Source organism: Kwoniella dendrophila, chromosome 10, assembly GCF_036810415.1.
Source record: "Kwoniella dendrophila CBS 6074 chromosome 10, complete sequence".
Taxonomy (NCBI): domain Eukaryota; kingdom Fungi; phylum Basidiomycota; class Tremellomycetes; order Tremellales; family Cryptococcaceae; genus Kwoniella; species Kwoniella dendrophila.
The window spans coordinates 384885-411958 of NC_089485.1; the positions used below are offsets into that span (position 1 = coordinate 384885).

Genomic DNA, 27074 nt, shown 5'->3' on the forward strand with positions numbered 1-27074 from the left:
CGAGATTTTTAAAAATCTTCTACTCGAGTACTCAAATGTTAGTCAACTACAGTAACTTGATTGTCCTTTATCTTACCCTTACCCTTGATTATCAAGGATAAACAAGCATCTCCGTGTCCTTTAAAAGAAGGACGCATTGACCGAAGGCGATGATCCAAAAGGACTAGCATGAATTTAGAGACAACAATGATACGAGATAGAATACAAGTAAATGACCGTGTGTGGAGGGACACTAGACTGTAAGTACATGCAAGGTCGCTTATGGTACGTACTTGAAGAGGGAATGAATCAAGCTCGGGCTCGGTATGTTTAAAAAAAGACGTGATGAGGGGTTAAGTTAATCGAAAAGATAGGATGATGAATATCAACGTAAAAATTGATAAAGTTTTTTGATCGAAATTTAGTCTGAAAGGAAGGGTAGAAACGCGGACAAAAGGGGATCTGGACAGGATCTGTCGTAGAGTAGAAACTACCGTTTATCGCCTTAAACGCGTAAGCTTAATCAAATTGTCATTTTACCTTTACCTCAAGGAAGCTCCGGTATGTACATACCGACGGTCATCTTATTATGATATGCATGCGATTCATTTCAGTATCAGCCTATACTGAATACATGAGAACGAGATCACGCCTTTGCCTAGTCCGATACTGTATATCAAAGCTGAATAAGCTTACACAGAACGAGGTTTTGCAAAAGATTGTAAATCTGAGACGATCGTAGTACTACTAGCGTGGTGTGATCGGAAGGGGAAAGGGTAAGGGTACCTTTCTTTGTTTTAGGATTTTTTCATGAATGTATTTGTAAGCCCGTCGGTGATCGATAATACGCTAATATGGTTATACCCAGGAAAATAGATCAAATAGATCTTTGAAAGATCCCACCATACGGTAATGTCCCAGATAACCATCTTTTTGTGTCCCGACCGCGAACGTGCATACACACTGTACCTCGGATCCGGCCTGAAGGCGATTGTAGGGGTCCTTCGTTCATCACTGTCGCAAGCCATTATATTACATCTATTCAATATGCCCTTCTGCATAAATTCGGGTAGAATTTGCTTTTCGTATGACTTAGTAGTTGCGCCCTACCCAACTCGCCGATGATCCACCTTACAGTCGCGGTTAGTAGGAATATTAACAGGAAATAATACGAAGGAAACTTTTTCATTTACGTAAACACAGTGTGAAGTTGGTCCTCACGTATTCAACATTTTGTCTCTGAGAGCATATTTAGTCAATAGCAAGCCAAAGGGATAAGTACGAATCGGATAGATGATAAGCATAGACTGACCAGTATCTACCACAAACTTCACCGTTACTCGATCAATATTGAACAACAACACCTACTTGCGCATTCACCATACAGTTGCTTTTTGATTGAGAAATCGAACGCGTACTCAGCTTGCAGGCTGTGTGTGACGTCATTGACATTACTCTGAGATATACAGTACTTAGTATGGTGGGATTTCTCACTCCACTTGACTGACCCAAGTAGTCGGAAGGAGTCTGCTTGCGATGGGTCTTCAAGTCGAATTTATCGGTATGAAGGTTCGCGATACTGATATACTCATATTTTACCTCATCCACTTACGCTGACAGCTGTCGACACGATTGATCAACTGAATACAATAATCACTCATTCTAGCGCAAACCCGGCGTCAAGATGTTTGGCAGTAAAGAACAACATCACGAAGAATTACCAAACCCACCTGAACCATTAGATCAGCCAATTCGATTGATAGTAGCCTTAGCTTCTTTAAGTGCTATCTCCAATCCTGATCCAGCTATTGTGTTAAATCAAGAATGGTATAGAAACATATCAAGAAAATGGTTATTATCTATATGTAAATTACTGTCATTTGACGAAAATAGATTACCACCGACCATATCCATAGAAAATATAAAAAATTCAGCCAATGATCAAAGATCAGAATGGTCGCAAGATGAAATTGATAGGATTGCTGGTATTTTAATAGAAGCTTCATTAGCTACTGAAAACCTACATACTCAAAATAAAAAAGAGGAAGAAGGAACATTAAAATATTTACCAATTACAAGAAATCTATCATATAGAACATTAGGTCTATTAGGTCTAAATGCTAAGGAATCAATACCGAAAGCGGAGAAAAGCCTATCACATACATTGTTCCATGCTTTGAAAGCTGCAGCAGAAAAAGAAAACGAAGAAAAGGTTGAAAAAGCTAGACAAGCTCAATCGCAAGGATGGGGCGGATCGTTAGGTCGACATCTGGGTAAGTCTTACAATCTCAATGTCGCCATTAGGGGGATATAAAATTCTGATAATACGAGTTCTTGCTTTAATTTTTAGCTACTGGTGCTGGTGTAGTAGCAGGAGGAGTATTATTAGGAGTTACAGGTGGATTAGCTGCACCTGCAATAGCAGCAGTTTTAGCTCCTTTGGGTGTAGGATCGATTCTATCAGCTGGTGCAGCTCCAGTGGTATTAGGTACTTTATTCGGTGTAGGTGGTGGTGGATTAGCAGGTAAACGAGTCAGAGAAAGATGGAGAGGTGTTGAAGAATTTAGTTTTATTGAAATTGGTGATGGAAATAAATCAACAAAAGAAGAATTAGATGATTTAAAAGAACTGAAAGACAAACAAAAAGAGAAACAAAGGAAAGATGCTGAAGAAAAGAAAACAGACGTAAAGCGAGAAGACGATTTGTCTATAAAAGGAAAAGAAGTAGGAGAAGAAGGACAGATTTCAGAAAAAGATGCACAAGAAATAGTTGATGAAAATAGATTGGATATTGAAGATAGATTACTCAAATTATCTTTAGAATCAGGAACAAGAACTTCTATATCTTCAGCTCCACCAGCATATACTGAAAATAATCCTTCAAATAGTCCAAGAGCTTCTTTAGATCACGGTAGAGATGAAAAAGCTTTGACCGAAACTAAGAAACCACCATCTTTAACTGTAAGTATAAGTTCACCACAATGTCCTTTACCATCCATACAATGAGATAGAACTCTTGACCGAGTCAGTCTGACATTTGTTTCGCTTTCATAGGCTACAATAGTCGTACCTGGTTTATTGACAGTATCAAGAACAGAAGCTATAACAGCTTGGAGAGCAATCTGTTCTTCTGCTACAGCTTCCAGTCAAGCTGCTCTTATACCTGCTTTAGCTTCCGATGAAAAGGGTACTGCGGTGTCTCCAACTACATTAGGGTTGAAAGATGGTAGAGACGTCTATTTACTACGATTTGAAAGTGCTGCTATGCTTAAAACAGGTAGAGATGTTGATCTTTGGGGTAAGTCAACTAATCGAATACGACCATAGGATAATGAGCTGATTTACTCTTGCATACAGTGACATCTAAACTTAAGGGTTTGGTAAAGAAGGAGATTATCAAGCGTACTGTCCTCTCAGCTTATTTTGCTGCTGTCAGTCTACCTCTGTGAGTAACCTACGTTTATCATATTCGAAAGTTTTTGTTGATGTCTGATTCATACGGTACAGATCCGTCTATTCTATGGCAACTATGACCTTGGACAATACATGGATGCATGCTGTTGACAGGGCTAAGAAAGCAGGTCGACTGTTAGGAGAAGTCATCGAGAAGAGAGTTCAAGGTGAAAGACCTGTTGTACTGGTAAGCATTCTTCAACATTTTGTCTAGGGTTTATGGATCTTTAGAAAAAGAGAGGGAATTAACTCCTTTTCTATCCTATTTGATAGATCGGTTCATCAGTAGGAGCTTTAACAATTCTTCATGCTCTACTTTACCTTTCATCTCTTCCATCTCCTAATGGAGGTAGAGGACCTATACCTGCCTATGTAGAATCAGCATATATGATATCACTACCTTCTGCACCAACTTCAGAAGAATGGCAAAAGATAAGAAGTGTGACTAGTAGAAGAGTTGTAAACGCTTATAGTGATGCCGATTTGGTTTTAGCTGGTGTAGTAAGGTATGTTCAGTTATTCCTTCTTATAGGCTTCATTTATGATACAATTTTTTGTGATAAAACGACAAATGCTGATTGAACTTGGTGTCCAAACTCTCCTATCTAGATTACATGAGGTTGTATCAAGGGCAGCTGTAATGTCAAATGGAATCAAAGTAGCGGGTTTAGGTCCAGTTGAACAGCCCGGTATACAAGATATTGATGTTTCATCTGTACTCAGAGGTCATATGGAATTACAAGCTAAGATGCCTGAAATTCTAAAGATTATTGATATTGATGCTTAGACATATGTTTGTACTGTGTCGATATGTTAACAATATTTGTTAGATCTACAAATGTTATTTTATACGTAAATATCTACAAGGTATTCGTTTGAAGACCACATTTCGCCCTTGTTGCAGGTGTTAAGCTTCTTGGCATTCGATCGAGGATCAAGTGGGGTTCGCCGCTTTACTAAAAACTGGTACGGGCGGACCCTTTTCCGGTAACATGTGATCGTAACAAATAGATGTCATAACAAACTTGCAACTTTTTTTATGAATATTCAATCTACAATTTTGATATTGACCAATTCTTGATGATCAGACCAAATAGCTAATTCCTGTTAACACTAAATCAACAAAATCACACATTCTGGTGTAGACTTCCATTGTAAAGTTCGACTTTCACGGCATGAACAGGATATAGTATAGTAGCTTTGATCGTACTTTACAGCAGTTTTGAGCTTTTGAGAAAATGTCAACAACACATCATAGACGATCATCACATTCCTCCGTTTCGAATACCCATATTCATCAATCTCATTCCCATAATACATCATATCCACCATTATCACCTACAAGATCCAGACCCAGACCGTTACCACCTAATAATCCACCTGAACCACCTTTAACATTATTACATTCTACTACATCGCCTATAACACCATATAGATCTTTGTCCCATCATCAAACTGATTTGGAATCTGATGAAAAAGCAAAAAAGGGAAGAGGGAAATGGTATAAGGTGAAACTAGGTTATGGGATGTATAATGATATTAAAAATAGGTTACCTTGGTATTTAAGTGATTGGACGGATGCTTGGAATTATAGAGTCATACCTTCAACTTGGGTAAGTCAGATCGAAATCTTTTCATGGTAATCACCAATACTAGCTCGATGTCCAAGCTTATATTTTATCTCTTTTCAAGTTCATCTTCTTCGCAAACGTATTACCGGGCTTAGCGTTCTCTTTAGACTTGATAGTAAGTTCAAATGACTCAGTACATAAAATTCAACCTGTATAGCTAATATCATGTTCAAACATTCATAGGAAACCACAGGACAATACGGTGTACAAGAAGTATTATTATCTTCAGTAAGTGTCCATTTTCATGCTGGAATCGATTTCAAATTGAATAATGTATTGACTTTCAACGCAGTTTATGGCTGCCTTTGTAGCTTCATTCTTAGGTGGTCAACCATTATTGATATCAGGTGTGACTGGTAAGTTCTATACCTGGATGCGATATATCCTTCACAGATTATGCATTCCACAGTTGCTCAAGATCATATTATTGTTTTGATGTTATAGGTCCTATAACTGTATTCAACAAAACCATCTACGATATTTTCGAAAATAAAGCAGATGGACCTGACTATCTTCATTTTATCGGTTGGACATATTTATGGGCAGCTATATTCCATTGGATAGCTGCTGTTATGAATGGTAAGCAGACCGTTTCCCATTACATACTCTTATAATCATTCCTTGATATAGTACTAGAAGAATCAATACTGATACTTGACTATTGCTTTCCATGTAGCTGTACAAGGCTTGAAATACGTAACTAGATTCTCATGCGATACATTCGGGTTTTATGTCGCAGCTGTGTATGTTCAATATGGTATTCAAGTTGTAACTCGACAGTTTGGGCAAACTTCTACGCCTAGTGCATTTTTAGGGATAATGTGAGTGCTCAAAGCAGATTTCGTTGTACGCAAATAAATATTCTTGGCAAGCTGACTATATATATTGTATTCGGTTTATCTGGTATAGCTTGGCTATTTTGACTTTAGTGTTACCTCATTACTTCAATTCAATAGCAAAATCAGGTTATGTCAACAAGCATTTCAGGAGGTTCTGCGCGGACTACGGTATGCCAATCACCATTATTGCTATGACTGGTCTAGCATATTGGGGTAGATTTGATCGGTAAGTTTCAACCATCTGTCTTCCTGTCAAAATCGTGCTGATAAGCGAATTGGTAATTCAGATATGTGCTCGAAAACGGTATGACTTTACCTACCACATCATCCTCTTTCAAACCTGCTAGTGACAGACCTTGGCTAGTACGATTCTGGCAATTGGAAGGTAAATGGGTCGGAACTGCATTACCTTTCGGTTTGGTGTTATTCATTTTGTTCTATTTCGATGCGAACGTATCTGTAAGTGTATCAGCTTCCTTTGGGTCTTCTGCTTGTGATCGTTGTGAACTGAATAACGCTTCTCTTATAGTCTTTGATAGCACAAGGTTCAGAATATCCATTACGGAAACCTCCTGGGTTCCATTGGGACTTCTTTTTACTTGGAATCACAACTTTTATAGCTGGTTTATTAGGTATCCCAGCTCCTAACGGTAAGTGCTCCCTTGTAATGTGATCGTGTGATATTCTTCCTGAAATGACTTCTTCTAGGTTTGATACCTCAAGCACCGCTACACACAGCCTCATTGGTAGTCATGGGCTACGAAGATGAATCGTCTTCATCATCAACCACTGCAGTTTCCCCTCCGCCCGAAAGGTCATCCCCAGAAATGAGAGATAGCGATGTCCATTTGAGAGAGATGGAGAATGGTAATAATCTGGTTAGGTCTAAATCCCATAACGAACAAAATGGTTTGACCAGAAGATTGAGCAATGCTACGGGTGAAATACGAAGAAGGGTCAGCAAGAATGATACCACTGAAATTGCATCAACTGGTAAAACGGATGAAAGGAGAGAGGTACCTGTAGCTGTAGTTGAACAGAGAGTATCTAACTTGGCTCAAGGTTGCTTATGTGAGTGAGAGGTGAACCTGTATCCCCTGAATCTAGCTGTATGACTAATCGAACAATTTACTTCAGGCTTGATTCTCATGACAAAACCCTTTGAACATGTGTTGGGACTGATCCCGAAAGGTGTATTGGCAGGATTATTCGTAAGTATTTTACACATTTTCGCGACATCTCCGGCAATTGGCTAACTATTCTGATCGATGACAGTGGTATATGGGATCAGATGCATTATTGTCATCAGGTGTCACAGCCAAGATATTATATTTGATAAGAGATGAAAGAGCTACAAGTCCCTCAGAAGAATTACATAATGTTAGAAAAAGTAGAATTTTATGGTTCACGATTATAGAATTGATTGGTTTCGGTGCGACTTTTGCGATTACCCAAGTGAGTTATGCGGGACATATCTCAATATGTGCTGTATCTTATATTAAGCTGATTGATTCGTTATAACCTACTTAGACGATAGCAGCTATTGGGTTCCCAGTTATAATCATGCTTCTTGTACCTTTACGTGTATTGATAGTACCACATCTCGGATTTACAGAAGAAGAATTGGCTATTCTAGATGGAGCCGTAGCTAGTCCATTTGTAAGTGAAATTTCTGCCCGACTCCCTGAAGGTTACCTGCTGACGATTATGACGGATAGACAATGGAGTCGGTGGGAGGGTCAATATAACATGTTGTTTGTTTTATTTAAATGGCATCCTGTATCTGTATCAATAGTAAAATATTATCTTATAATGCATTTTCGAGGAATGTGGTCAATATAAACCGGCTCAATATCACGTTGGTTGAAGAGATATCATGGGCAGTGCAACGAAAATAGCGGTAGCGAAGTTTTATCTGTCCTTTCTAAGTCTCGATTTTTTAGTGTGATGCCGAATGTCAGTCCTGATAGGTTTTGGAGCGTTCTTCTTTTCGGTCAAAATCATCAATATTCCATTCCAATCCAAATCAACGGTAGATCTTGAGGAGAAGTTGACCGAGAAAGCAGGACTCTTAAACGATCTTTCATATCTTTTTGAAATCTCGTTTATTTTTGTAATTTCCTTTAATATAACTTCTTGGCAGGATTGGCGACTTTCGTTCGTCCCGACTTTATAATCTCGGTAGTTGTTCAGCTTGTTCCAGCTGAGCCTTGTCAGTAAACGTCGTGAAGTGTCGTCTGAGTGCGTGTCCCACTGATATCCAAAGATGGTTCGAACAAATGTTAAAACCAGGTTGCATCCCAAGAGAAATGTATTGTCACGGCTGATTCGTTAAACTTGTTTGATTTACCATAATGTACCGATAAAAGTATTATGATTATGGTGTATGGTCTTCTATATTGTTTTTATACTTGAATTTCTATACATTCAATCTAGATTCCGACCTGTAAATGGTGTAAACGGTAAGTATTCACTGTTATTGTCGAGGACAAAGAAATGAAGGGGAAGACTGGCGTGAGGAGCTACGTCTCAAATCAACAAACTCACCTCATTCTGCAACAAAAATCCTACTCTTCTTTGTGATTTAGGTGCAGTTCTACCACCTGTAGTTCTCATTTCTTGACAAACAAAAGAATCAGGTGGACCTGCCCAATCTTCTAAAACATAATTACCTTGATTATGTGCGGGATCATCACCATGTTGAGTTACACCGAATAAATCTAATGCTAATTGTGTATGTGAAACACCACCATATGTAGTTATACATCTTGGATTAACTAAAATTCTTGCTGGTGTAAATGCTGAATTTGGTATTAAAAATGCTGATGCAGGTAATTCTTGTTTCGTTAATGGTTCAGGTGCAGGATTTGATGCATCTTCAATCATTGCATCAACATCTGTTCCTGAATCTTCATCTGATCCTTTATCACCTTCAGCTCTTTTCTCTTTTTCTTCCACTTCAACTTCATCTCGTTTGATGTTATTCTGTTTGACTGATGATTCGGGTTCTAGATCATTTGGTGTAAAATGTTCAGACAAATCTCTTTTATGTGATCCAGCCAATTTCTGATGTCCTCCTTTCTTACCACCTTTTAATCCACCTTTGGCTGCATCTGTCCATAAATCTCTACAGAACCACATTTGTGTTGAATCCATACATGGCATTTCAGGATCCCAATTTGGTTGTTCTTGTGTTGTAGATAAATTATGTGATTTTGGCGATGCTCTATAATGTATTTCTCGGTAATATGATTGTTCAGGATCAACTATATGTGTTCCTGATTCACAACAATATACTTGGAATGGTAAATGGTGGGTGAACCTTTCTGTACCCATCTTATCTCTAGGTGGTCCGGCTTCAGGTTTTGAATTTGATTTGGCTTGTCTAAATAAATTTCCCTCGATATCTCTGGTTCTCCATCTATGCGGGATAGCATAAAATCAATTAGTATCGCACGGTACAAGCAGCTGAGAGCGAGTATATTTATTTCCTGGATGTCTGTCCATAAGCAGAATATGTCGAGTGGTTGTATAACTTACCGATCGGAGAAAATGAAGAAACCATTATGTTCAGCCCAATCCATTCCACAGACCATAGCAGCATTATTTGCTTCACTAACCCTTAAACTTTCTAAAACGTCATTTGGACAAGTGAAACCTTTCAACCAAACTACTCTATGGAATTTGATTGATCTTCTTTGCCATAACTCATGTAAAGGTTCTAAAGCTAAATTTCTAGCTTCAGCTTCTTCTAATGGATAATAAGTTGCAGCAGGATCAACAGTCATTGGTGGAACTCTTCTGATTCTAAAAGCGATACCTAAAATGGTCATTACAGATTCACATAAATCTGCTAAAGTTGGTGTTGAATCAGTTGAAGCTTGATCTAACATTGAAACGAAAATATTTCTTGTACCTAATCTTCTTGCTAATTGAACTATAATAGCTAATTGATCGACTAAAAAATGATCTGCTGAATGTATAACAATAGCGATATAATATAAATGATCTTTTGATGCTAAATCTTCATAATGATCATCTCTATTGTTTTGTCCAAATGGTCTAACTAATGTTGGACATGCAGATGCTACCCAACCATTAAATTGTAACAGATCATCAACAACAGTTCTCATAACTTGTGTATCTAAATGTGCAGTATCTTTTCCAGTTATAAATGGTTTTTGAAATCTTGTCCAGAAATCTAATAATCCTTCTGAAACTTCTTGATCAAACATATCAGGTCTATCATCTCTACCTTGTCTAGATTGTAAAAAAGGATATTTTGAAACATCTAAATATTTATCATTCATTAAAACTCTTTCTAATACACCATGTGATTGAATTTCTTCAGAAGGTGAACTAGATGAAAAGAATAATGATTTTATGACTAAGAAACCAAATATTGCTAATGCTGCTCTTATAGCTAAACGTTGCGTATGAGGTGTAAACGTTATCGAAGGTGTTGATGAAGGAGGCATATTGGGTGTACTGGCTGTGGGAGATAGAGGTCGACGTCGACGAGATTCACCAGTCCCCAAGTTGGGGTATATCGGCGAGGCTATAATATGTTTCTGAGTAAGCTTCAACTTATGAAAAGCGGGTTGACAATCGATTTGCAAGATTGATAATTGATTGCAGAACCGAGATAAAGGACTGAGAGCTATACAGACACGTTGTATCGCTTAAGCAAAAACTCACATGAAATTTTGTCAGCTGCTCACGAGCTACAAAAGGTAGCTCGATCACGCGAGAGATCTTGTTTTGTGTATACTTTACGAAGGATTGAAACGGGCCGATCTGTCTGTTCAGATTCTACAGAAGCCGAATTGCGTTAAGAATGTCCGGTGAAGCTGGAAGGTCAAATATCGCACTTTGGCGTAGTAAGTCGAACGATGCAATGATTCTATGTACCGAGACCCTAAGCTTGTGCGTGGATCTATAGGTATGATATGGTTATAATATATGATCTTATCACCTAAGTATGAATAAAAATTCGAACATGAACAAGTCAAAACTCAAAAGAGGTCCGCGTCGTGAAAGTGTGAGTATAAAGTGACAGCGCGTTCGTGACCCTACTCAAAGTACGGCATATTCCCGAAAGTGGCATTCCCCCATCCAAGATTATCTTATCAGCATGGTCTTCAGATGAAGAAGATAGGTCGTCTTGGCGTTTCTAATCTAGGCGATGAGGCCGGTGAGCTGAAGCCGACAGTAAAAGGAGATCTACAATGGGCTTCGTGCTCGATAAGTCTCGGTCTCGTTTCTCTCGGCTGCGAGCGAGGCCAAACCTTACATATCAAAGGATGTTACTCTTTGTAGAAATGGCTTCTTCCGTATCTGCGAAAACCTAGTCTTCCTATCACACACCTCACTTTCAATAGGGGCAAGATCGATCGTGAATAATATCAGCAGAAATGTAGCAAACTGTATCCTATATGAACTTGGAAGTTTTACCCGTGTAAGCTGATATCTCTCCCTCATAAACTTCAGCTTACTGTAAAGACCGTGAGCCCCCTTCGATTTCCAACTAAATCACTGCTCACAGAGGAGAAAATAAGGAGATAAAGATGGATGATCCTGACTACATTTACAACATGGATTACTGCGACTCAGGCTACACTGAAGATAGTAATGTTGAGACCTGCACGCAAGACCATACCTACGCAGAAGATGATGATGCCAAATATATCAATCCCTATGTTTTAGATGCTCGTAATATTGTTTATGATGATCCTTATCCTCAACAGCCCCTGTCACATGCTTACACCTCTTCGGCTGAATATGGTCCTGCAGAAGACAGAGTTCGGGAGCATGAAACGGCTCAAGATACTGTAAATGGACTACCAGTTGCCACATTTCATCATCACGTTGTCCCATATGCCAATCTCCCAACCGAATATGACCGGCACTCGAGTTTGAATCCGATGTCCGCCTATGCAAATGAATCGAGTTCATCCCTCAATGACTTGTCTGAGGGTTTCAGTGACGGTATCACCAGAAGACAAGTAGCGGTGAGTGTATCAGGCAGTTCCCGTGTTTCTTTCAGCATCAACGTAGCTAATATTTCGTTTTTGAACAGAAGGGGATGTTCGATCGAAAGGAGAAAGAAAGATCTGAGGAAAAGAGAAGTCTTGGTAAGTAACTTCTCTCTACTGAATGTCTCCATTTCATATATACACCTTCCAATTCGAATGCAACACTTCATATTCCAATGATTAATCTCTGATAAAGAATAATGCCTTAGGCCGTGCGGCACAGAAAAGACATCGTCAACGTCAACTTGATCTGTTGAACAAATCGAGGAAGACTATCGATGAACTGGCCACTGAGCTTGGATATACTCAAGCTAGAGTGACTTATTTGGAAGATCTCTGTAGATCTCATGGAATCCCTTTCGATGAATGGATCATCCCTACTTCTCAATTTGCGACATCATCGCACAATGGTTAGGATATGCTGCTCTTCAAGCTTTGCACTGGAGAGTTCACTCTCTTTTCTTTTGCTTACCGTCATATTTACAGTTTACGATCAACCTATTATGCGTACATATGAGCTTCGTTTCTTTAGTTAGCGCTCTGCCAATTGTGCCTGTCTTGGACAACTACTGCCCCGAACTGGACATTGTATTGACTATGAATCTGTTTATCTGTTATTTTTTTTGTCATCTTGTATATACTGTACCTCCACACAATTTCTCCCACTATCTCATAATTAGCCATTCTTTCGTTCAATGCAGTACAGATATATTACTCACCGGACGTTGTATCAATGTCGTAGGTATATCGTCGTGTTGACCATGATCTCGCCGTCTGCACCTTTTCTGAATTGCCTTCTTCACATGATTCCCAATGCTCACTAACAGCTAAGCTATCCAGGTCACTACTGTACAAGAAATTCGGTTTTCACAGAGAGATTATATCTCATATAATATACATACACATTTGTAATATTACATCTATATCGAATTGAATTAATTATCAATTTTCTATCTACCTTTCGTTTTTCTCCTTTTCTTCGTAACTTGGAAACGCTACAAGGCATCTACTCGGAATCACTATTATCCGTCCCTTCAGCCACTATAGCTTCATCCCTTTCATGTTCTTGAGCATTCATACTTGCCAATAAATCAATTTCACCACCTTTTTGATCCTTTTTCATTGATTGTAAACGTTGTCCTACGAGAGTTTCAAATCAAGTATGATTAGTTTGGCTTGTTAAATCATTTAGATTATAGTTGTGTGTATGGTAGGTGGCACATCGTGATAGTAAATATGTAGACATAGACAACTTACGAAATATAGTCGCTATAGCTTCATTTGTTTTCCTATCTAATTTTGATATACGATTATTCATATCTCTTTTCAAATCCCAATTTGCTCTTTTAGGTTGTATGTTGAACAAATCCTGTATATTTCGATGAGCAAATATTACTTAACAGAAACTTTCGTATAACTATAGCATGAAAGCGAATCGTTTAACGAAAGATATACTTACAAGTTCTTCTTTTCTTTTCTCTTCATCTTCTTGTATGATCCTTTCTGCTAAGCCTGCTACATTCTTTTCAACTGTATCTTGATTATCATTTTCATCTTCTTTATCTCTTTTCCTTAATGTACGTGTTTCTGGATCATAGTTTCTCTGTTTGAACGTGAAATGAGATCTAAAATCAAAATCAAGGAGATTTATGATATATTTGAAGTCAGTATTTGGTGAGAATATATCGATCTGAAGGAAGTGTCTTTGGATCTCCATAAGGACATGTGACGTTTGCTTCAATTGAACTTGTACTTACGGTTCTCCATTCCCGTTTTCAACATCTTTACCTTCTTTCCTCCTCCTTAAAGCTATTAATCTTTCTTTTCTTGCAGCTGAATTGATAGCTAGATTGTTCTCCATCTTTTGTCCTATGTGTGACGTGGTTGAAATGAATATAGTTGTATAAGTTGTTATATCTTTTGCGATATGAAGATCAGCGTAAACGATTTCAACAAAGATAGCATGATTAATGAACGGTTCGAACGACATTTGACATTACGGAATGCTTTATACGACCGTGGGAAAATAGAGGGAAAGTTGCCACTTAGATACTTAGAAAAGTTGAAAAGTCAATTGGATAATCAAAATAATTGTTGTTGTTATTGTTATTTTAGACATTGGCAAGTTCATACAGGATAATAACGATACCAAGGCATCTCATCCGAACAAAGTTCTACTACTAAGGAATCTCAATATGGACGCTGTAGAAGGTATAGAAAAGCCAACAAATTCTAAGCCACTCACTAAAACCCGTAAGAGGTTTATTGGAAGTTCGAAACCTTCTTCATCAAAGGCTCCAATACGTAGAGTAGCAAATCAAGTGCCGGATGATATATTGAATGATCCTCAGCTGAATGCTGCCATAGCGGGTGAGTTAATGTACTATCACCTTTAAAGACCTTGTAGTATAGTCTTTAATTCGCATGGCCTGCCTTGTTGTTACACTATATTCTATTAACGCAGTAGCTTATCCCGTGAACCGTTCGTAATAGCTTTACCGGGAAACTACAATTTCGAAATACATAAAACCATATATCATATACGAAGAGATAATGTGAAATCAGTAGCCTTGCAGATGCCAGAAGGTTTAATGATGTATGGATGCGCAATTGCTGATATTGTTGAAACGTAAGTTAGGTTGTCGCAAATCATTCTTATACCTATCCCTAGGCTAAATCACCGCAACTTATACTAGATTTACTGGAGCTCTACCGATGTTATTAGCAGATGTAACGTATGGCGCATGTTGTAAGTTATCTCGATATCCCCCACGGTCGATTTTAAGCTGATCACATCACAATGAGCAGGCATAGACGATTATACAGCTAAAGAAATGGGCGCAGAGATGATTGTACATTATGGACATTCATGTTTGAGTGAGTCACCAATTTAGATTGTGAGACACATAAATCAATCTTCCTTGTTGAAGAGTTATCTGAGTTGTCGGAAGAACTATACTAATGACTCTTGTTTGTTGGCTCTACTTAGTACCTGTATCACAAACTAAACTAAAAACGTTATATGTCTTCGTTGAAATAGCGATAGATACGCCACATTTATGTTTATCAGTCAGAAGAAATTTCCCTTCATCTAGAGAAGCGTTTCATAGATTAGTTCTAGGTGCAGGATCAGCTGAACCTGGTGCACAAGTACCTATAAAATTAGAAGAATCAGATCAAATTGCTCAAAATGGGTCTTCCACTTCAAAAAGTATACCGAATGGTAGTAATAGCAATGGCAATACTGAAGAGGAACAGACGATAAAAGCAGAAGAAGAAGTTGAATTACCTACGAGATTAGCATTAGTCTCAACAATTCAATTTGTAGCTTCAATTCAACATTTAAGAGATGATTTAGAAAAACAATTACCACCTCTGAATCAACAAGAAGAAGAAATAAGCGAAAAAGAGAAACAAGAAGGTGCATTATCTAAAGTTACAAAAGGTGAAATTGGAGTTTGGAGAGGTAAATATCAAGTTACGATACCTCAAGTCAAACCTCTATCACCAGGTGAAGTTTTAGGTTGTACTGCACCTAAATTGAATGATGTTGATGGATTAATGTGAGTTTGAGCGCCAGCTATATCATAGCAATCAAATTTAGCAAGAGACGGACTTGGAAAACACAACGTCTTCTTCTCCATCGCTGTATAGTCAACTATAATGCTGATATATCCCCTTTTTTTTTCTAGATATGTTGGAGACGGTAGATTTCATTTAGAATCTATCATGATAGCAAATCCAACAGTACCTGCATTTAGATATGATCCATATTCGAAAAAATTTACAAGAGAAACGTATGAACATAAAGAAATGAAAGGAATTAGAGGTGAAGCTGTAAAAGAAGCTAGAAAAGGTTTGATTGAAAAAGGTAGTGGTAGTTGGGCTGTTTTATTAGGTACTTTAGGTAGACAAGGTAGTTTAAGTGTTTTAAAAGTGAGTTAAATCAAGATATGATTGATCTACTCGATTATCAGGTTTATCAATCATTCTCTAGTCTTGCATACCACTATCCTATTTCACTCATCATAACAGACAAATAGAACCTTTTTTTTAAGCTGACAATCTTCTTTATCTTTTCTTGCTTATCCAATTTATAGTCTGTCACATCGACTTTACCACCAGATTCAATACCACCTTTACTATTATTATTATCAGAATTATCCCCCGCTAAATTATCTTTAATACCTTTTGAAGAAATTTCAACATTTATTCAAACTTCTTGTCCTAGATTATCAATTGATTGGGGATACGCATTCAAAAGACCTTTACTAAGTCCTTATGAAGCTTCTGTAGCTTCAGGTAGAATCAAAGGTTGGAATGGTTTATCTCTATCAAATAATAACCAGCAAACAGAAGAAGAAAATTTGACGGGTGAAGGCGATTATCCAATGGACTTTTACGCTGATAATAGTTTAGGTCCATGGACTCCTAGACATAAAGTGAAATAAAACATTCTGTAGATATACAATTGATAATTACTACATATACAGTTGACCTCTAATTTCGTACATACATAATCTGCGCACGTACTGAAGCTGTCATCCCATTTGCATTTCTAAGCCAATCCATTTGTACTTTATTAAATATGTATTATAATGTTGATACACATGAAAACCGCATCCAACTTATCCGATAATTCTAGATTTGGTTTGAGTTGTTGTAAGAGATATGGTCTTAATCTGCATCATAGCCTTTCCTTTCCACTCTATCGGCATATACCGTAACTTTGTTAATCATCTTCATCTGCTTCATCTGCTTCACCTTGACCAGCTTCATCGCCATTATTGTTGTCAGCATCTGGAGGTAGCGATATATAATCGTTCAGCCTAAAATTGGAGTTACAGATTAATAGTTGTTGACATCCTTCTCACAGATTGAAGCCTTGAAACCTGCCTTACAACAAGGAAGAAAAAGGTGAGCAGAGCAACTTACAGCCTTACAAAAGGTCTCATGACCACTAAAACATCGTATAATTGTTCTTGGAAATCTTTCGATATTACCTGTTCATCAGTAAAGCTAAGGTTGGGGTACAGAGATGTCATCAGCTTTAAAACAGTATAAGTGATTGAGAAGTCGTGTCTAATAACTTACTGATGTACTACAGCTATACTTCTCAATTTTAATATATCAATATCTTTATGATCTTTTTCGATACCTTTCGGAGCTACTTTTAATGCATCATCATTTCCAAAAACATTTTGTCTTTTTATGTTTTTTCCTTTCTTTTCTTCCTTTGGTTCCCCAAAAAGATTTGTAAATTCTTTTTTACTTATACATTGTCTAAATTCTTTTGGATTATTTAAAAATTGATGTCTAATAGAAGATAATTGATTTTTATCAGGTTGCCATAATCCACAAGCTAATAAACTTTTATTATTAGGTGAAATAGATAAATGATATGCAGCAAATAATCCTTTTCTACCTCCTCTACTTGTTGACATTGAAAAATTTCTCTTGTATGGCGTTTTATCTGATGAAAATCTAACATCTCTATATATTCGATGCTAAAACATGACATAACATGACATAGACTGAGCTCCTCTTCCGTAACGTACTACGAATATGAGATGGAAAGTTTTACTCACTATAATATCCTTTGGTGGTAATATAGGAACTTCATCATCAGCTTCATGAAATTTCAATTGAACAATACCAATAAAAGCTTTCCATTCATTTTCAGCTTGTCTAAATGAAGGTTCATGCGATCTAAACCATTCTCGATCATTCCTTTCTGGTATCTGCAAGTTTTTCAAAAAATTTAACGTATTCTGAGAGATCATGCCAGGCGGTACTAAAAACGACAAAAGTTCAACATCAAACGGATTAGAATCTCTTATCTTCCATATTCCCACTCAGAACCACACGATGACTAAATAGGAATAGATATTTCTTTCTACTGTGAGATACCCAATTTTAACTTAGGCTCACCTTTTCCAGTTTTGGGAGCAGGATATATCCTTCCAGCAATTTCTTGACCTTCTTCCAATTCGATCTCTTCATCGTCATTCTCATCTTCATCTTCATAACCTTCTATCCTTATATGAGAGTTTTTGCTAATTCCGTTATTTGATCCACTTGAATGTGTGGTTTTAATTTTTTTGGCATTCCCTTTCCGTTCTCCCCCTCTTCCTCCTGAGGTAGATTTTCTTTTATTTTTCTTTGTTTTACCTTCATCTATAAAATCAGAATCTACCGAATCATCATCATCGTCATCGGACTCTTCTATAGGTTCATCAGCTTCGCTTTCTGAAGAAGCAACGAAATCATCTTCTGAACCTTCATCATCTGATGAAGAATTTTGCTCAGATTCCGTTAATCCACTTGGCGATTGTTCTCCATCATCATCGTCATTATCCTGAACTTTAGCTGTACCTCTTGCTGAAACTTTCGGCACTGATTTGCCTTTACTTTTCGTCCCAGAAGAAGATTTAGTGAAATACGGTGAGGTCTTAGCTGATTTTTCAATCCATTTACCTCCCTTGGTTGGTGTCGAGCTAACGGATTTCTTCAAAGGTGTAGAAGGTTTCTTTGCTGACCTAGATGGTGTTGATTTGGTAGATGTCGCTGATAATCTTGGAGATGATCGAGCAGAAGTTCGAGTAGGAGTAGATCTAGCTTTGATCATTGTAACTTGATAACTTGAATATTGTCACGAGTCTTAGGTGTACACTTATCCCTCGACAAATGGGGAAATACTTGAATGCTATATCAGTTTTGCTTGAGATGGTATGCATATATACCTCATCACCATCTTTTGTCACGGCATATCAATAAAGATACGAGATATTACCAGCTCAAGGATATTTTCAGCTCCTCTTCTCTCCTCATAACGCGTCCGAACCGGGAATATGACGACATGACTCAACTTTCCCACGATATAACCAATATAATGCTCACATTCAGGCACATAACTCACGTGGGAATCAGCGATATTTTCCAAGATTTAAAGATTTTTCTGTTGACAAGCTTTGGGTAACTTATAGGCATAAAATTATCCTCCATTTCCATCTATTTATCGATTGATACTCATTCAAGTATCAGGACCACATCGTTTCGCTTGATCCTACTTTGATCATCCAAATAAGATGGCTTTCGTGGACAACAAAGCTTCGTCTTCCAAGTCTAGCTATGGGGGCAAAGGAAAAGGTGGCAAGGGTAAACCTGCTCAACCGAGATTGAAAACTAATCAAGCCAAAAGATTAAAGATAGATGAGGAGTTGAAAGAGCTACAAACAAGAGTTGAAACTTGGGTAAGCTTTCTTGAGGGCATGAATGTATGAATGTCAAGCTTATATTGCTTTTAGGTTCCGCCAGCCGAAATAACGTTGTTCAATGAACTTCCTCTTTCATCTCGAACTATAAAAGGTGAGCTACCCTCATAGAATCACGTCTCGTTAGTGGGCTCGCTTGTGGCTGATCATTAGTTTATTCAGGTCTTAAGAGTAGTCATTTCCTTAATCCAACACCAATCCAACAACTTGCTATACCTTCAGCGTTAAGGGGACAAGATTTATTAGGATCAGCCAAAACAGGTTCAGGTAAAACATTAGCATTTTTAATTCCATTATTAGAAAGATTATATTTAGATAAATGGGGCCCAATGGATGGTTTAGGTGCTGTAGTCATTTCACCAACGAGAGAATTAGCTGTACAAACTTTTAATCAATTAAGAGATATTGGTAAATATCATAATTTTTCCGCAGGTTTAGTTATTGGTGGTAAACCTTTAAAAGAAGAACAAGATAGATTAGGTAGAATGAATATCCTCATAGCAACTCCAGGTAGATTATTACAACATTTAGATAGTACAGTCGGTTTCGAATCTTCAGGTGTAAAAGTTTTAGGTATGTTATAAAATATTCCTTATATCTCCTTCTATCCGTATAACCAGTGAGCTGATCCAATGAACACTTGTATAGTTCTTGACGAAGCAGATAGATTACTGGATTTAGGTTTCTTACCCGCTTTAAGAGCCATTATCGGTCATTTCTCACCTGGAGTAGCTTCTTCATCTTCTACCCCTACCAAACCTAACCGACAAACATTATTATTCTCAGCCACACAAACTAAAGATTTGGCAGCTTTAGCTAAATTATCATTATATCAACCTGAATATATCAATTGTAATAAAGCTGGAGAAGAAGGTGTTGTTCCATCTAATCTAGAACAATATTATGCTGTTGTGGGACTAGAAAAGAAACTGGATACGTTATGGGGTTTTGTGAAAAGTCATTTGAAGATGAAAGGTATCGTTTTTGTTACGTCAGGTAAACAAGTAAGTCTGGTTGTTCCTAAAGCAGGACTGATCAAATGCTTTGCTTCCGATTGAAATCGCATGTCTGCTGACTGATTTCAAATAACCAACAACTGAAATAGGTCCGTTTCATCTTTGAAACATTTAGAAGATTACATCCAGGTTTACCTTTAATGCATTTACATGGTAAACAAAAACAAGCTACAAGATTATCAATATTTCAAAAGTATTCAACATCAAAACATGCTTTATTAATTTGTACTGATGTTGCCGCAAGAGGATTAGATTTTCCTGCTGTAGATTGGGTAATTCAATTGGATTGTCCAGATGATGTTGACACTTATATACATAGAATTGGTAGAACAGCAAGATATCAATCAGGTGGTCATGCTTTAACTTTATTATGTCCTTCAGAAGAACAAGGTATGCTAGATAGATGGAAAGAAAAATTGATAGAAGTTAAAAAAATTAAGATTAAAGAATCAAAAATGGGTAATTTGAAACAACAAATGCAGAATTTCGCTTTTAGAGAACCTGAAATCAAATATCTCGGTCAAAGGGTAAGTCGAACATCATGATTAAACAGTCGGACGATGAGATCATCATTCCATGTGTTTCCTTTGCTGAGCTGATAATATTGCTTTCGATCACTCTATCTAGGCTTTCATATCTTATATGAAATCTATACATATACAGAAAGATAAATCAGTTTTCAAGTTCTCTGAATTACCTGCCGAAGCATTCGCAGAAAGTATGGGTCTTCCAGGTGCACCTCAAATTAAATTTGCTGAACAGAAAGCTGCAAAAGTGAGAGGTGGTGAAAAGAAGAATGAGCAAAAAGAAGCTGAAGAAGAGAAAGAAGAACTTGCCAAGATTGGTGTTCTTGATGTTGTAGGAAGTGACGAAGACTCGGATGAGGATGAAGAGGAAGAGGACGAGGAAGAGGAGGAGGCTCAAGACGACGAGGAGGAAGAAGATGACAAAGACGAGTCTGGCGATAGTGACAGTGAAGCGTCATCTGAAGACAGGCTACCATCAAAATCAGCTCCCGCTGTAAGAACGAAATATGATAGAATGTTTGAAAGGAAGAATCAATCTATTTTGACGCCGCACTATACAGCATTGGTATCACATGAAAATGATAAAGACGAGAATGAAGATGATGGAGATGACAATGATGATGTATTTACACTTGCAAGAAAAGATCATGCTTTATCAGATAACGAGAAAGGTTCAGATATTGAGGATGATGATGAAGATTTAGTTAAAATTGCTCAAGGTAAAGATATCGAAAGAGATGATTCTAAAGAACCTTTGATTTCATCAGAAGATTTATCCAAAAGAAAATTAAAAGCTGCTACAAGTAAAAGATCAAAATTGAAAAATGGACCTTTAGGTGAAAAATTGATATTTGATGAAAATACTGGTGAATCAAGAAACTTTTATGAAACTGGTAAAGATATTGAAACTAAATTCAATGATCCAAAAGAAAGAAAAGAATTCTTAGAGAAACAAAGGAAACAAATGTTGGTAGATAATGAAATTGATAAAAAAGTAGCGAAAGAAAAGAAGAATGAATTGAAAAGGAAAAGAAAAGAAAGGGAAAGAGAGGTGAGTTAGACAAATTTCATGTCACCGATAATTGCAGTTCACTATCTGTCGTATATGTCACTAACAGTTTCTGATCCTCATTTCAGATGCGTCAAGAGTATATGAGCGATGATGATGAAGAAGGTGGTCCAGTAGCTTATATTGGTGGTTCAGATCAAGGTGATTATTCGGATGTAGATGACAGAGAGAGTATAAGATCGCCTGCACCTGAAGAAGAAGTTAGGAATAAAAAGAAGCGAAAGAACAAGTTCAAGCCTGATGTCAATGATGCAGAGGATAATAGAGGTAATATGGAAGATGATGAAGCATTGGCGTTGAAATTGTTACAAGGTTCTGCATAAATGATTGTTATATGGTCGTGTAAGGACGGTATATAGTATTCATGAATGTATTTCTTGCTTGTAATGGTTTTTCAAATGATCAGCTGTACAGAATCATTAGATACAACTAATAACCAGACACCTATGTAAATGGTAAAATCAAACACGTCGAAAAGCGTTACCGAATTTAGGATAAAGAATCATCTTAGCGTCATTTGAGATGAAAATTTGGGGTGCATTCTATAATTGGGATTCGGACATGATACAAGGAGACGTTGTTGTTCCCATTTCCTTCCCACACTAGTCGGCCCATTTGTGACCTGATAAAAAGATAAGTTTCAAAGTTTCTGGAACTTCCGATTTACCGGAAAATAAGGTACGGTACTGGTATTTCCTATATCACCTGGTTTTGAGGCATCCCCCATACAAAGTGTGACACGTTGGATGTAACATATGTTTGCAACCTAGCACGGGTTGAAGTGCTCCGCCAAAGGTATCAAGCATTATTGGAATATCCTTCCAAAGGAACTGAATAGGACTGTATCTCCTGCTTGTCCCGCGTCAAGGAAGGATAAGATTACCTCAGACGCGATTCTTTCCAGCGATCAGTAACGAGCAGCCTAGGTCATTGAGTGAATTCGCCTGATCTTTCGCTCTGTCCGCAACGATTTCACAGTGGAAAACGACCATGATATCTCAGCTATATCTAGCATGGGAATATGATTATAACGAAAGAAAGAGAATGAGGCTTATGACAAATGCACTATGAGAACACACCCCCTTCTGTCCAGACTGGATAAGTATAACATTCGTCATCAAACGTAAAGTGATCGACAAAATGAGTCCTCACAAGCAGCAAGCCAATTGGGGAACAGATAAATTCTTTGCAGATGATGAGTGACTAAATTACTGAATTTGTTTCTGTTTGTTCCTCTTTAAGTTACCCATGTACGTGTGCTATTTGCACTTGCTTACTCCAGCACTGCTACGGCGTTTGTGTATCGCAGCTATAAGCCTGGCCATATCACGATATATTGTGTCTGCAGATCTTTTTTAAAACCTTATCATACTCTTTCTGATCGACCTATATTCTTGCTTTTCGTGATCTACACGTATAAAGAGACGAGCAGGAGGACAGACAAGCTTTGACGGAATGCCGTAAATCCAACGGTTTCTGATTCACTGTAGATAGTTCCGAGCCGAATTAGAGTGTGTACTACTGCAATTATCAATTATCCCACATTTTTTAGCTTTTACACTTCACATACCAGTATGCTGAACTGGCACGCGTTTGGGAAAATACTACGCTGCTTGCACGGTACCTTAAACCACCTGAACGTCATCATCTGTACTCTCTCATGATGTTTATGTTTTATACGTTTTCCCCAGAGCTGGCATCAAGATATATTGGCTTTCACAGACAGGCCGATATATGTTTGCTACTTTGTATATATCTGCTTAACGAAAGATCATAAAAGTATTGATAGAGGGAATGTATATCCGTTTGGTACTTAGTCTGAATACGGGTGACAACTGAACAGTTAGTAGGTTCTCATGGGAATTCCAAAGAGGAAGACTTCGGAGGATTGATTGAAGATTGTAGAAAAGCGAGCTAAAGTGTGAGACTTTTGATAATGAGGTAGATCAGGGACGATTACAAGAAAAAGACGGAGACTGGATTCTGATAGCTTAATTTGTAGGGAGGACCTCTTTTGTGCCATTTCAAGCCAGTGACTATTTAGGAGAAAACTCACTTAAAGTATAATTTCTGATTTTGATCAGCAAGAGCCCATCAGCGTCCGGGAAATGGGTAATCTGAAACTGAGAGGAACAGAAAGAAATACGCAAAGATGAGTTGTAAGGGTTGGATTGACAGATACCTTACCTTACCTCATTCCGAGAAAAATGGAAGCAACATTTTCGAATGGAACAAAAAAAAAGAGATCTAAGCTAAAATAAGAATTCTCGTTATTTTATATGATTTTCCTGAACTTTGATTCCTGATGATGTATGATGAATCTTCTTTTCATAACGTTGTTTTGTCCAATTTAGTCCATCCTTTTAACTTCGTCTGAACCGAACTAACTTGTATTAAACATAAAGACGTAAACAAACGGACCTTCTCACATGTTATGTTATGTTATGCGTACTTCTTGCTCATACAGAGTAGATGGTGGTTTATTCTCGGTTTTGTACCCTTTTTATGGGTTTTCTTGGCTATGAACTATTTAAAGGGTAAGTATCAAAATTATCATTAAGAAATGAGGTGATATATCATGATGATATAATTATTGATGAAATAGAAAAGAATCACACTAAAAACAATACTCACTAGTTTTTTTTTTCTCATACCATCTTTTCAGAATTGTCGGTAACAAGAATCAATCGTAGAGCAAAAATTATTGAATTCACCGTTTTATAGCTTGTAGATTTCACTTAAAAAGATATAATATTATAATAGTGATATTATTTAGTCTGTGTGAAAGGTTCAAGGGGTCAACAGGTAAGGCTGACATTCTCAAGCTCGGACAATCAAGAAAATCAAGATTTCCATAAAAAATCAATCGCGCTTATCGAAGTATTCATCAAGTCAATATAGTAGAAAGAGGTTATAGAACGGGTCCGTGTTTGTGAAACATACCTAAACTGAACCTACCAAGAAGAATAAATATCTACAGTAGGAACTTCAATTCCTATCTCTTCCATCGCGAAATATTACTGGCATCTTTCCTTCCAAACTATCTATATCAACTTCTTTCATCCATACCACACCAACAGTCTTAGAATTAGAACCTGACCAAAACAATAGGTAGATATTTCACCAAGAAGTAGAAATATCAATTCAGTCTTTTTTTTTTTTCATCATCGCATCACCTTCATTGCTTCACATCAAGCACATCAAAATACCCCAATCCACTGAACGGAAAGTACACAACTATCACGAGACATTCACAAACATTTGATATCAAGAGTACCAACCAGCTTGGCATCACCTGGCCACAACAGTCATTCATATTGTAAATCAAATTGACCATTGTACTGATAGTCAAGACATTACATTGGTAACAGAGGAAGCGCCAAACCAAAGAACTGGAACAAGCTATTCGTCATCAAGTAAGCTTCAAGATTTGGATACAATAACATTGAATATCTAGGTTACTCCGTTCACATCACGAGAGAGTTGTAATTGACGGAAGAGCGATTATTAATAGAAAAACCAAGAAATAAACGTTTTGTGGTACCTTCATTTGTTTCAGAGATAATACCAGATAAACAGTTTTTAGCAACATTACATTCATTTCAATCCTATAGAGCGATTATTTGTCACTCAAGGAATATCAGTGAATACATCAAATACCTCGTTACCGATTGAAATAGAATCGGCATCATCCTTAGAAGTAGGATAGAAAGATCATCTGATCATTTTAGCGATTAATCTTCTTTACTTTACTGGAATCTCCATAAACAACGATATAAAGATTGATCAAGTCGTTAATCATCATCTTATCGTAATCCCCTTAGGGTCTTTTCTTCTTAAGTGCATCCTTTCTATCCCATCAAATTATTCATAATGTCAACTACACTATCTCGATCACCTTCACCAACATTACTTCTTGGTAACGAAAATAGTAGAACTCGTAAAAGATCATTCTCACCTGCACCTTCACCTGCCCCATTTTTAACACCTAATAATCCTTTTGAATGTCAAAATCCATTTTCTTTCTCTTCATCAACTTCAGCTTCAGGTTCTTCTTCTTTAGGTAAAAGTAGTGGAGGTGGTGGCGGTAGACCATTACCTAGAAGATTACTTTCTTTACAATCTACTTCAATCAATTCTAATACATCAATTAGATCATCACCTTATCAAATACCTACACCATCAATTAGTCCAATTTCACCTATATCACCAATAAATATTTCTTCTTCTTCTTCTTCTTCTTCATCATCACCTTCTATTAGTGGTAGTGGTAATGGAGGATGTAAACCAAAAAGACCAAATATGAATCATCGTTCAAATTCATTTTGTGCAACAGGATCAAATTCAACTTATGCATTAGCATGTGCACCAAAATCAGGACATTTATCACCTGATAAAAGAATTTTAGTTGCACCTCCTTTAGAAAGAACTATAAGTTCAATTGGATTAAAAGGTAATCATTCACCACCATCTCAACAAATGCAAAGACCTTTTTTCCAAAATCAAAAATCCGATTTCGTTTATAATGGCATAGAAAATTTGAATATTACTAGTAGTGGTATTAGGACACCAACAAGAATCAATAGAATAAATAGTGATTCAAGTCAAACGAGTAGTACCAGTAGTGTATTAAGTGATAAAGATGTAAATCATCAAGTAAGTCGGAGAGTTCACTCCTTATAATCGATGAAATGGTATCTGTGCTAAATATATATATCTTTTGTTAATCAATAGTCTAATCAATTATCAGTATCAGTTGAAAGAACATCAACACCTACAATTCCAGAAATTTACGTTCACTCATCGACAACTCCACCTAGACCATCTTTAACAACCACTAGAAATAATCCAAGTACAATTTCAAACGGATCTTCAAGATCAGCTTCATATACTTCAACAGCAATATTAACACCTACTACACCACACGATTTGCTTTTCAAGGACGATCAACAACTCACTGATGTCGTTGATGATGAAGAAAATAGAAAAGATGAAATTGAGGTTGATCAACAGTACATCACAGAACGAGTTGATGTATTGATGATATAATATTGAATATAATTTGCTATTACTTCTACACACATTTTTGATATAGGAGTCTACTCAATTATGAACTCGCCTTGACATTCGGAACTCCACTTCCACTTCCAATTCCCATTCCCGTTCCTACTCCCTGCTATTGCGGTTCTTACTCTGGGAAGAAAAACAATTGTATCAATAATACTGTTTCAATACCAACACAATTATAACG

General features: G+C 37.2%; 9 protein-coding genes across 9 annotated transcripts; 6 read left to right on the forward strand and 3 right to left on the reverse strand.

Moving 5' to 3' along the window:
• Positions 1-1663: 1663 nt before the first annotated feature.
• L201_007114 (uncharacterized protein) lies at positions 1664-4219 on the forward strand (the record flags this gene model as incomplete). Its single annotated transcript, XM_066222825.1, has 7 exons — positions 1664-2252; positions 2330-2940; positions 3034-3277; positions 3337-3424; positions 3487-3619; positions 3706-3938; positions 4042-4219. The coding sequence occupies 7 exons, from the start codon at positions 1664-1666 to the stop codon at positions 4217-4219; spliced, it is 2076 nt and encodes a 691-aa protein (XP_066078922.1).
• A 451-nt stretch (positions 4220-4670) lies between these two features.
• L201_007115 (uncharacterized protein) lies at positions 4671-7650 on the forward strand (the record flags this gene model as incomplete). Its single annotated transcript, XM_066222826.1, has 14 exons — positions 4671-5045; positions 5125-5178; positions 5247-5291; positions 5356-5419; positions 5508-5642; positions 5740-5884; positions 5973-6128; positions 6190-6361; positions 6432-6552; positions 6611-6973; positions 7040-7113; positions 7178-7357; positions 7433-7561; positions 7621-7650. 14 exons carry the CDS (start codon positions 4671-4673, stop codon positions 7648-7650), a joined length of 2043 nt encoding a protein of 680 aa, XP_066078923.1.
• Positions 7651-8431: 781 nt separating this feature from the next.
• L201_007116 (uncharacterized protein) lies at positions 8432-10380 on the reverse strand (the record flags this gene model as incomplete). The annotated part of the gene is made up of 2 exons (XM_066222827.1): positions 8432-9323; positions 9443-10380. The coding sequence occupies 2 exons, from the start codon at positions 10378-10380 to the stop codon at positions 8432-8434; spliced, it is 1830 nt and encodes a 609-aa protein (XP_066078924.1).
• Positions 10381-11496: 1116 nt separating this feature from the next.
• L201_007117 (uncharacterized protein) lies at positions 11497-12352 on the forward strand (the record flags this gene model as incomplete). The annotated part of the gene is made up of 3 exons (XM_066222828.1): positions 11497-11913; positions 11982-12036; positions 12147-12352. 3 exons carry the CDS (start codon positions 11497-11499, stop codon positions 12350-12352), a joined length of 678 nt encoding a protein of 225 aa, XP_066078925.1.
• Positions 12353-12943: 591 nt separating this feature from the next.
• On the reverse strand, positions 12944-13798 carry L201_007118 (uncharacterized protein; the record flags this gene model as incomplete). The annotated part of the gene is made up of 4 exons (XM_066222829.1): positions 12944-13077; positions 13195-13306; positions 13397-13562; positions 13695-13798. 4 exons carry the CDS (start codon positions 13796-13798, stop codon positions 12944-12946), a joined length of 516 nt encoding a protein of 171 aa, XP_066078926.1.
• A 334-nt stretch (positions 13799-14132) lies between these two features.
• On the forward strand, positions 14133-16388 carry L201_007119 (diphthamide biosynthesis protein 1; the record flags this gene model as incomplete). The annotated part of the gene is made up of 7 exons (XM_066222830.1): positions 14133-14307; positions 14431-14566; positions 14634-14686; positions 14746-14814; positions 14927-15500; positions 15630-15873; positions 16038-16388. 7 exons carry the CDS (start codon positions 14133-14135, stop codon positions 16386-16388), a joined length of 1602 nt encoding a protein of 533 aa, XP_066078927.1.
• Positions 16389-16669: 281 nt separating this feature from the next.
• Positions 16670-18565, reverse strand: L201_007120 (uncharacterized protein; the record flags this gene model as incomplete). Its single annotated transcript, XM_066222831.1, has 5 exons — positions 16670-16766; positions 16873-16956; positions 17032-17444; positions 17526-17731; positions 17869-18565. The coding sequence occupies 5 exons, from the start codon at positions 18563-18565 to the stop codon at positions 16670-16672; spliced, it is 1497 nt and encodes a 498-aa protein (XP_066078928.1).
• A 460-nt stretch (positions 18566-19025) lies between these two features.
• On the forward strand, positions 19026-22146 carry L201_007121 (ATP-dependent RNA helicase DBP4; the record flags this gene model as incomplete). The annotated part of the gene is made up of 7 exons (XM_066222832.1): positions 19026-19190; positions 19245-19305; positions 19374-19784; positions 19860-20215; positions 20317-20754; positions 20855-21805; positions 21892-22146. 7 exons carry the CDS (start codon positions 19026-19028, stop codon positions 22144-22146), a joined length of 2637 nt encoding a protein of 878 aa, XP_066078929.1.
• A 3550-nt stretch (positions 22147-25696) lies between these two features.
• Positions 25697-26872, forward strand: L201_007122 (uncharacterized protein; the record flags this gene model as incomplete). The annotated part of the gene is made up of 2 exons (XM_066222833.1): positions 25697-26479; positions 26558-26872. The coding sequence occupies 2 exons, from the start codon at positions 25697-25699 to the stop codon at positions 26870-26872; spliced, it is 1098 nt and encodes a 365-aa protein (XP_066078930.1).
• Positions 26873-27074: the final 202 nt, after the last annotated feature.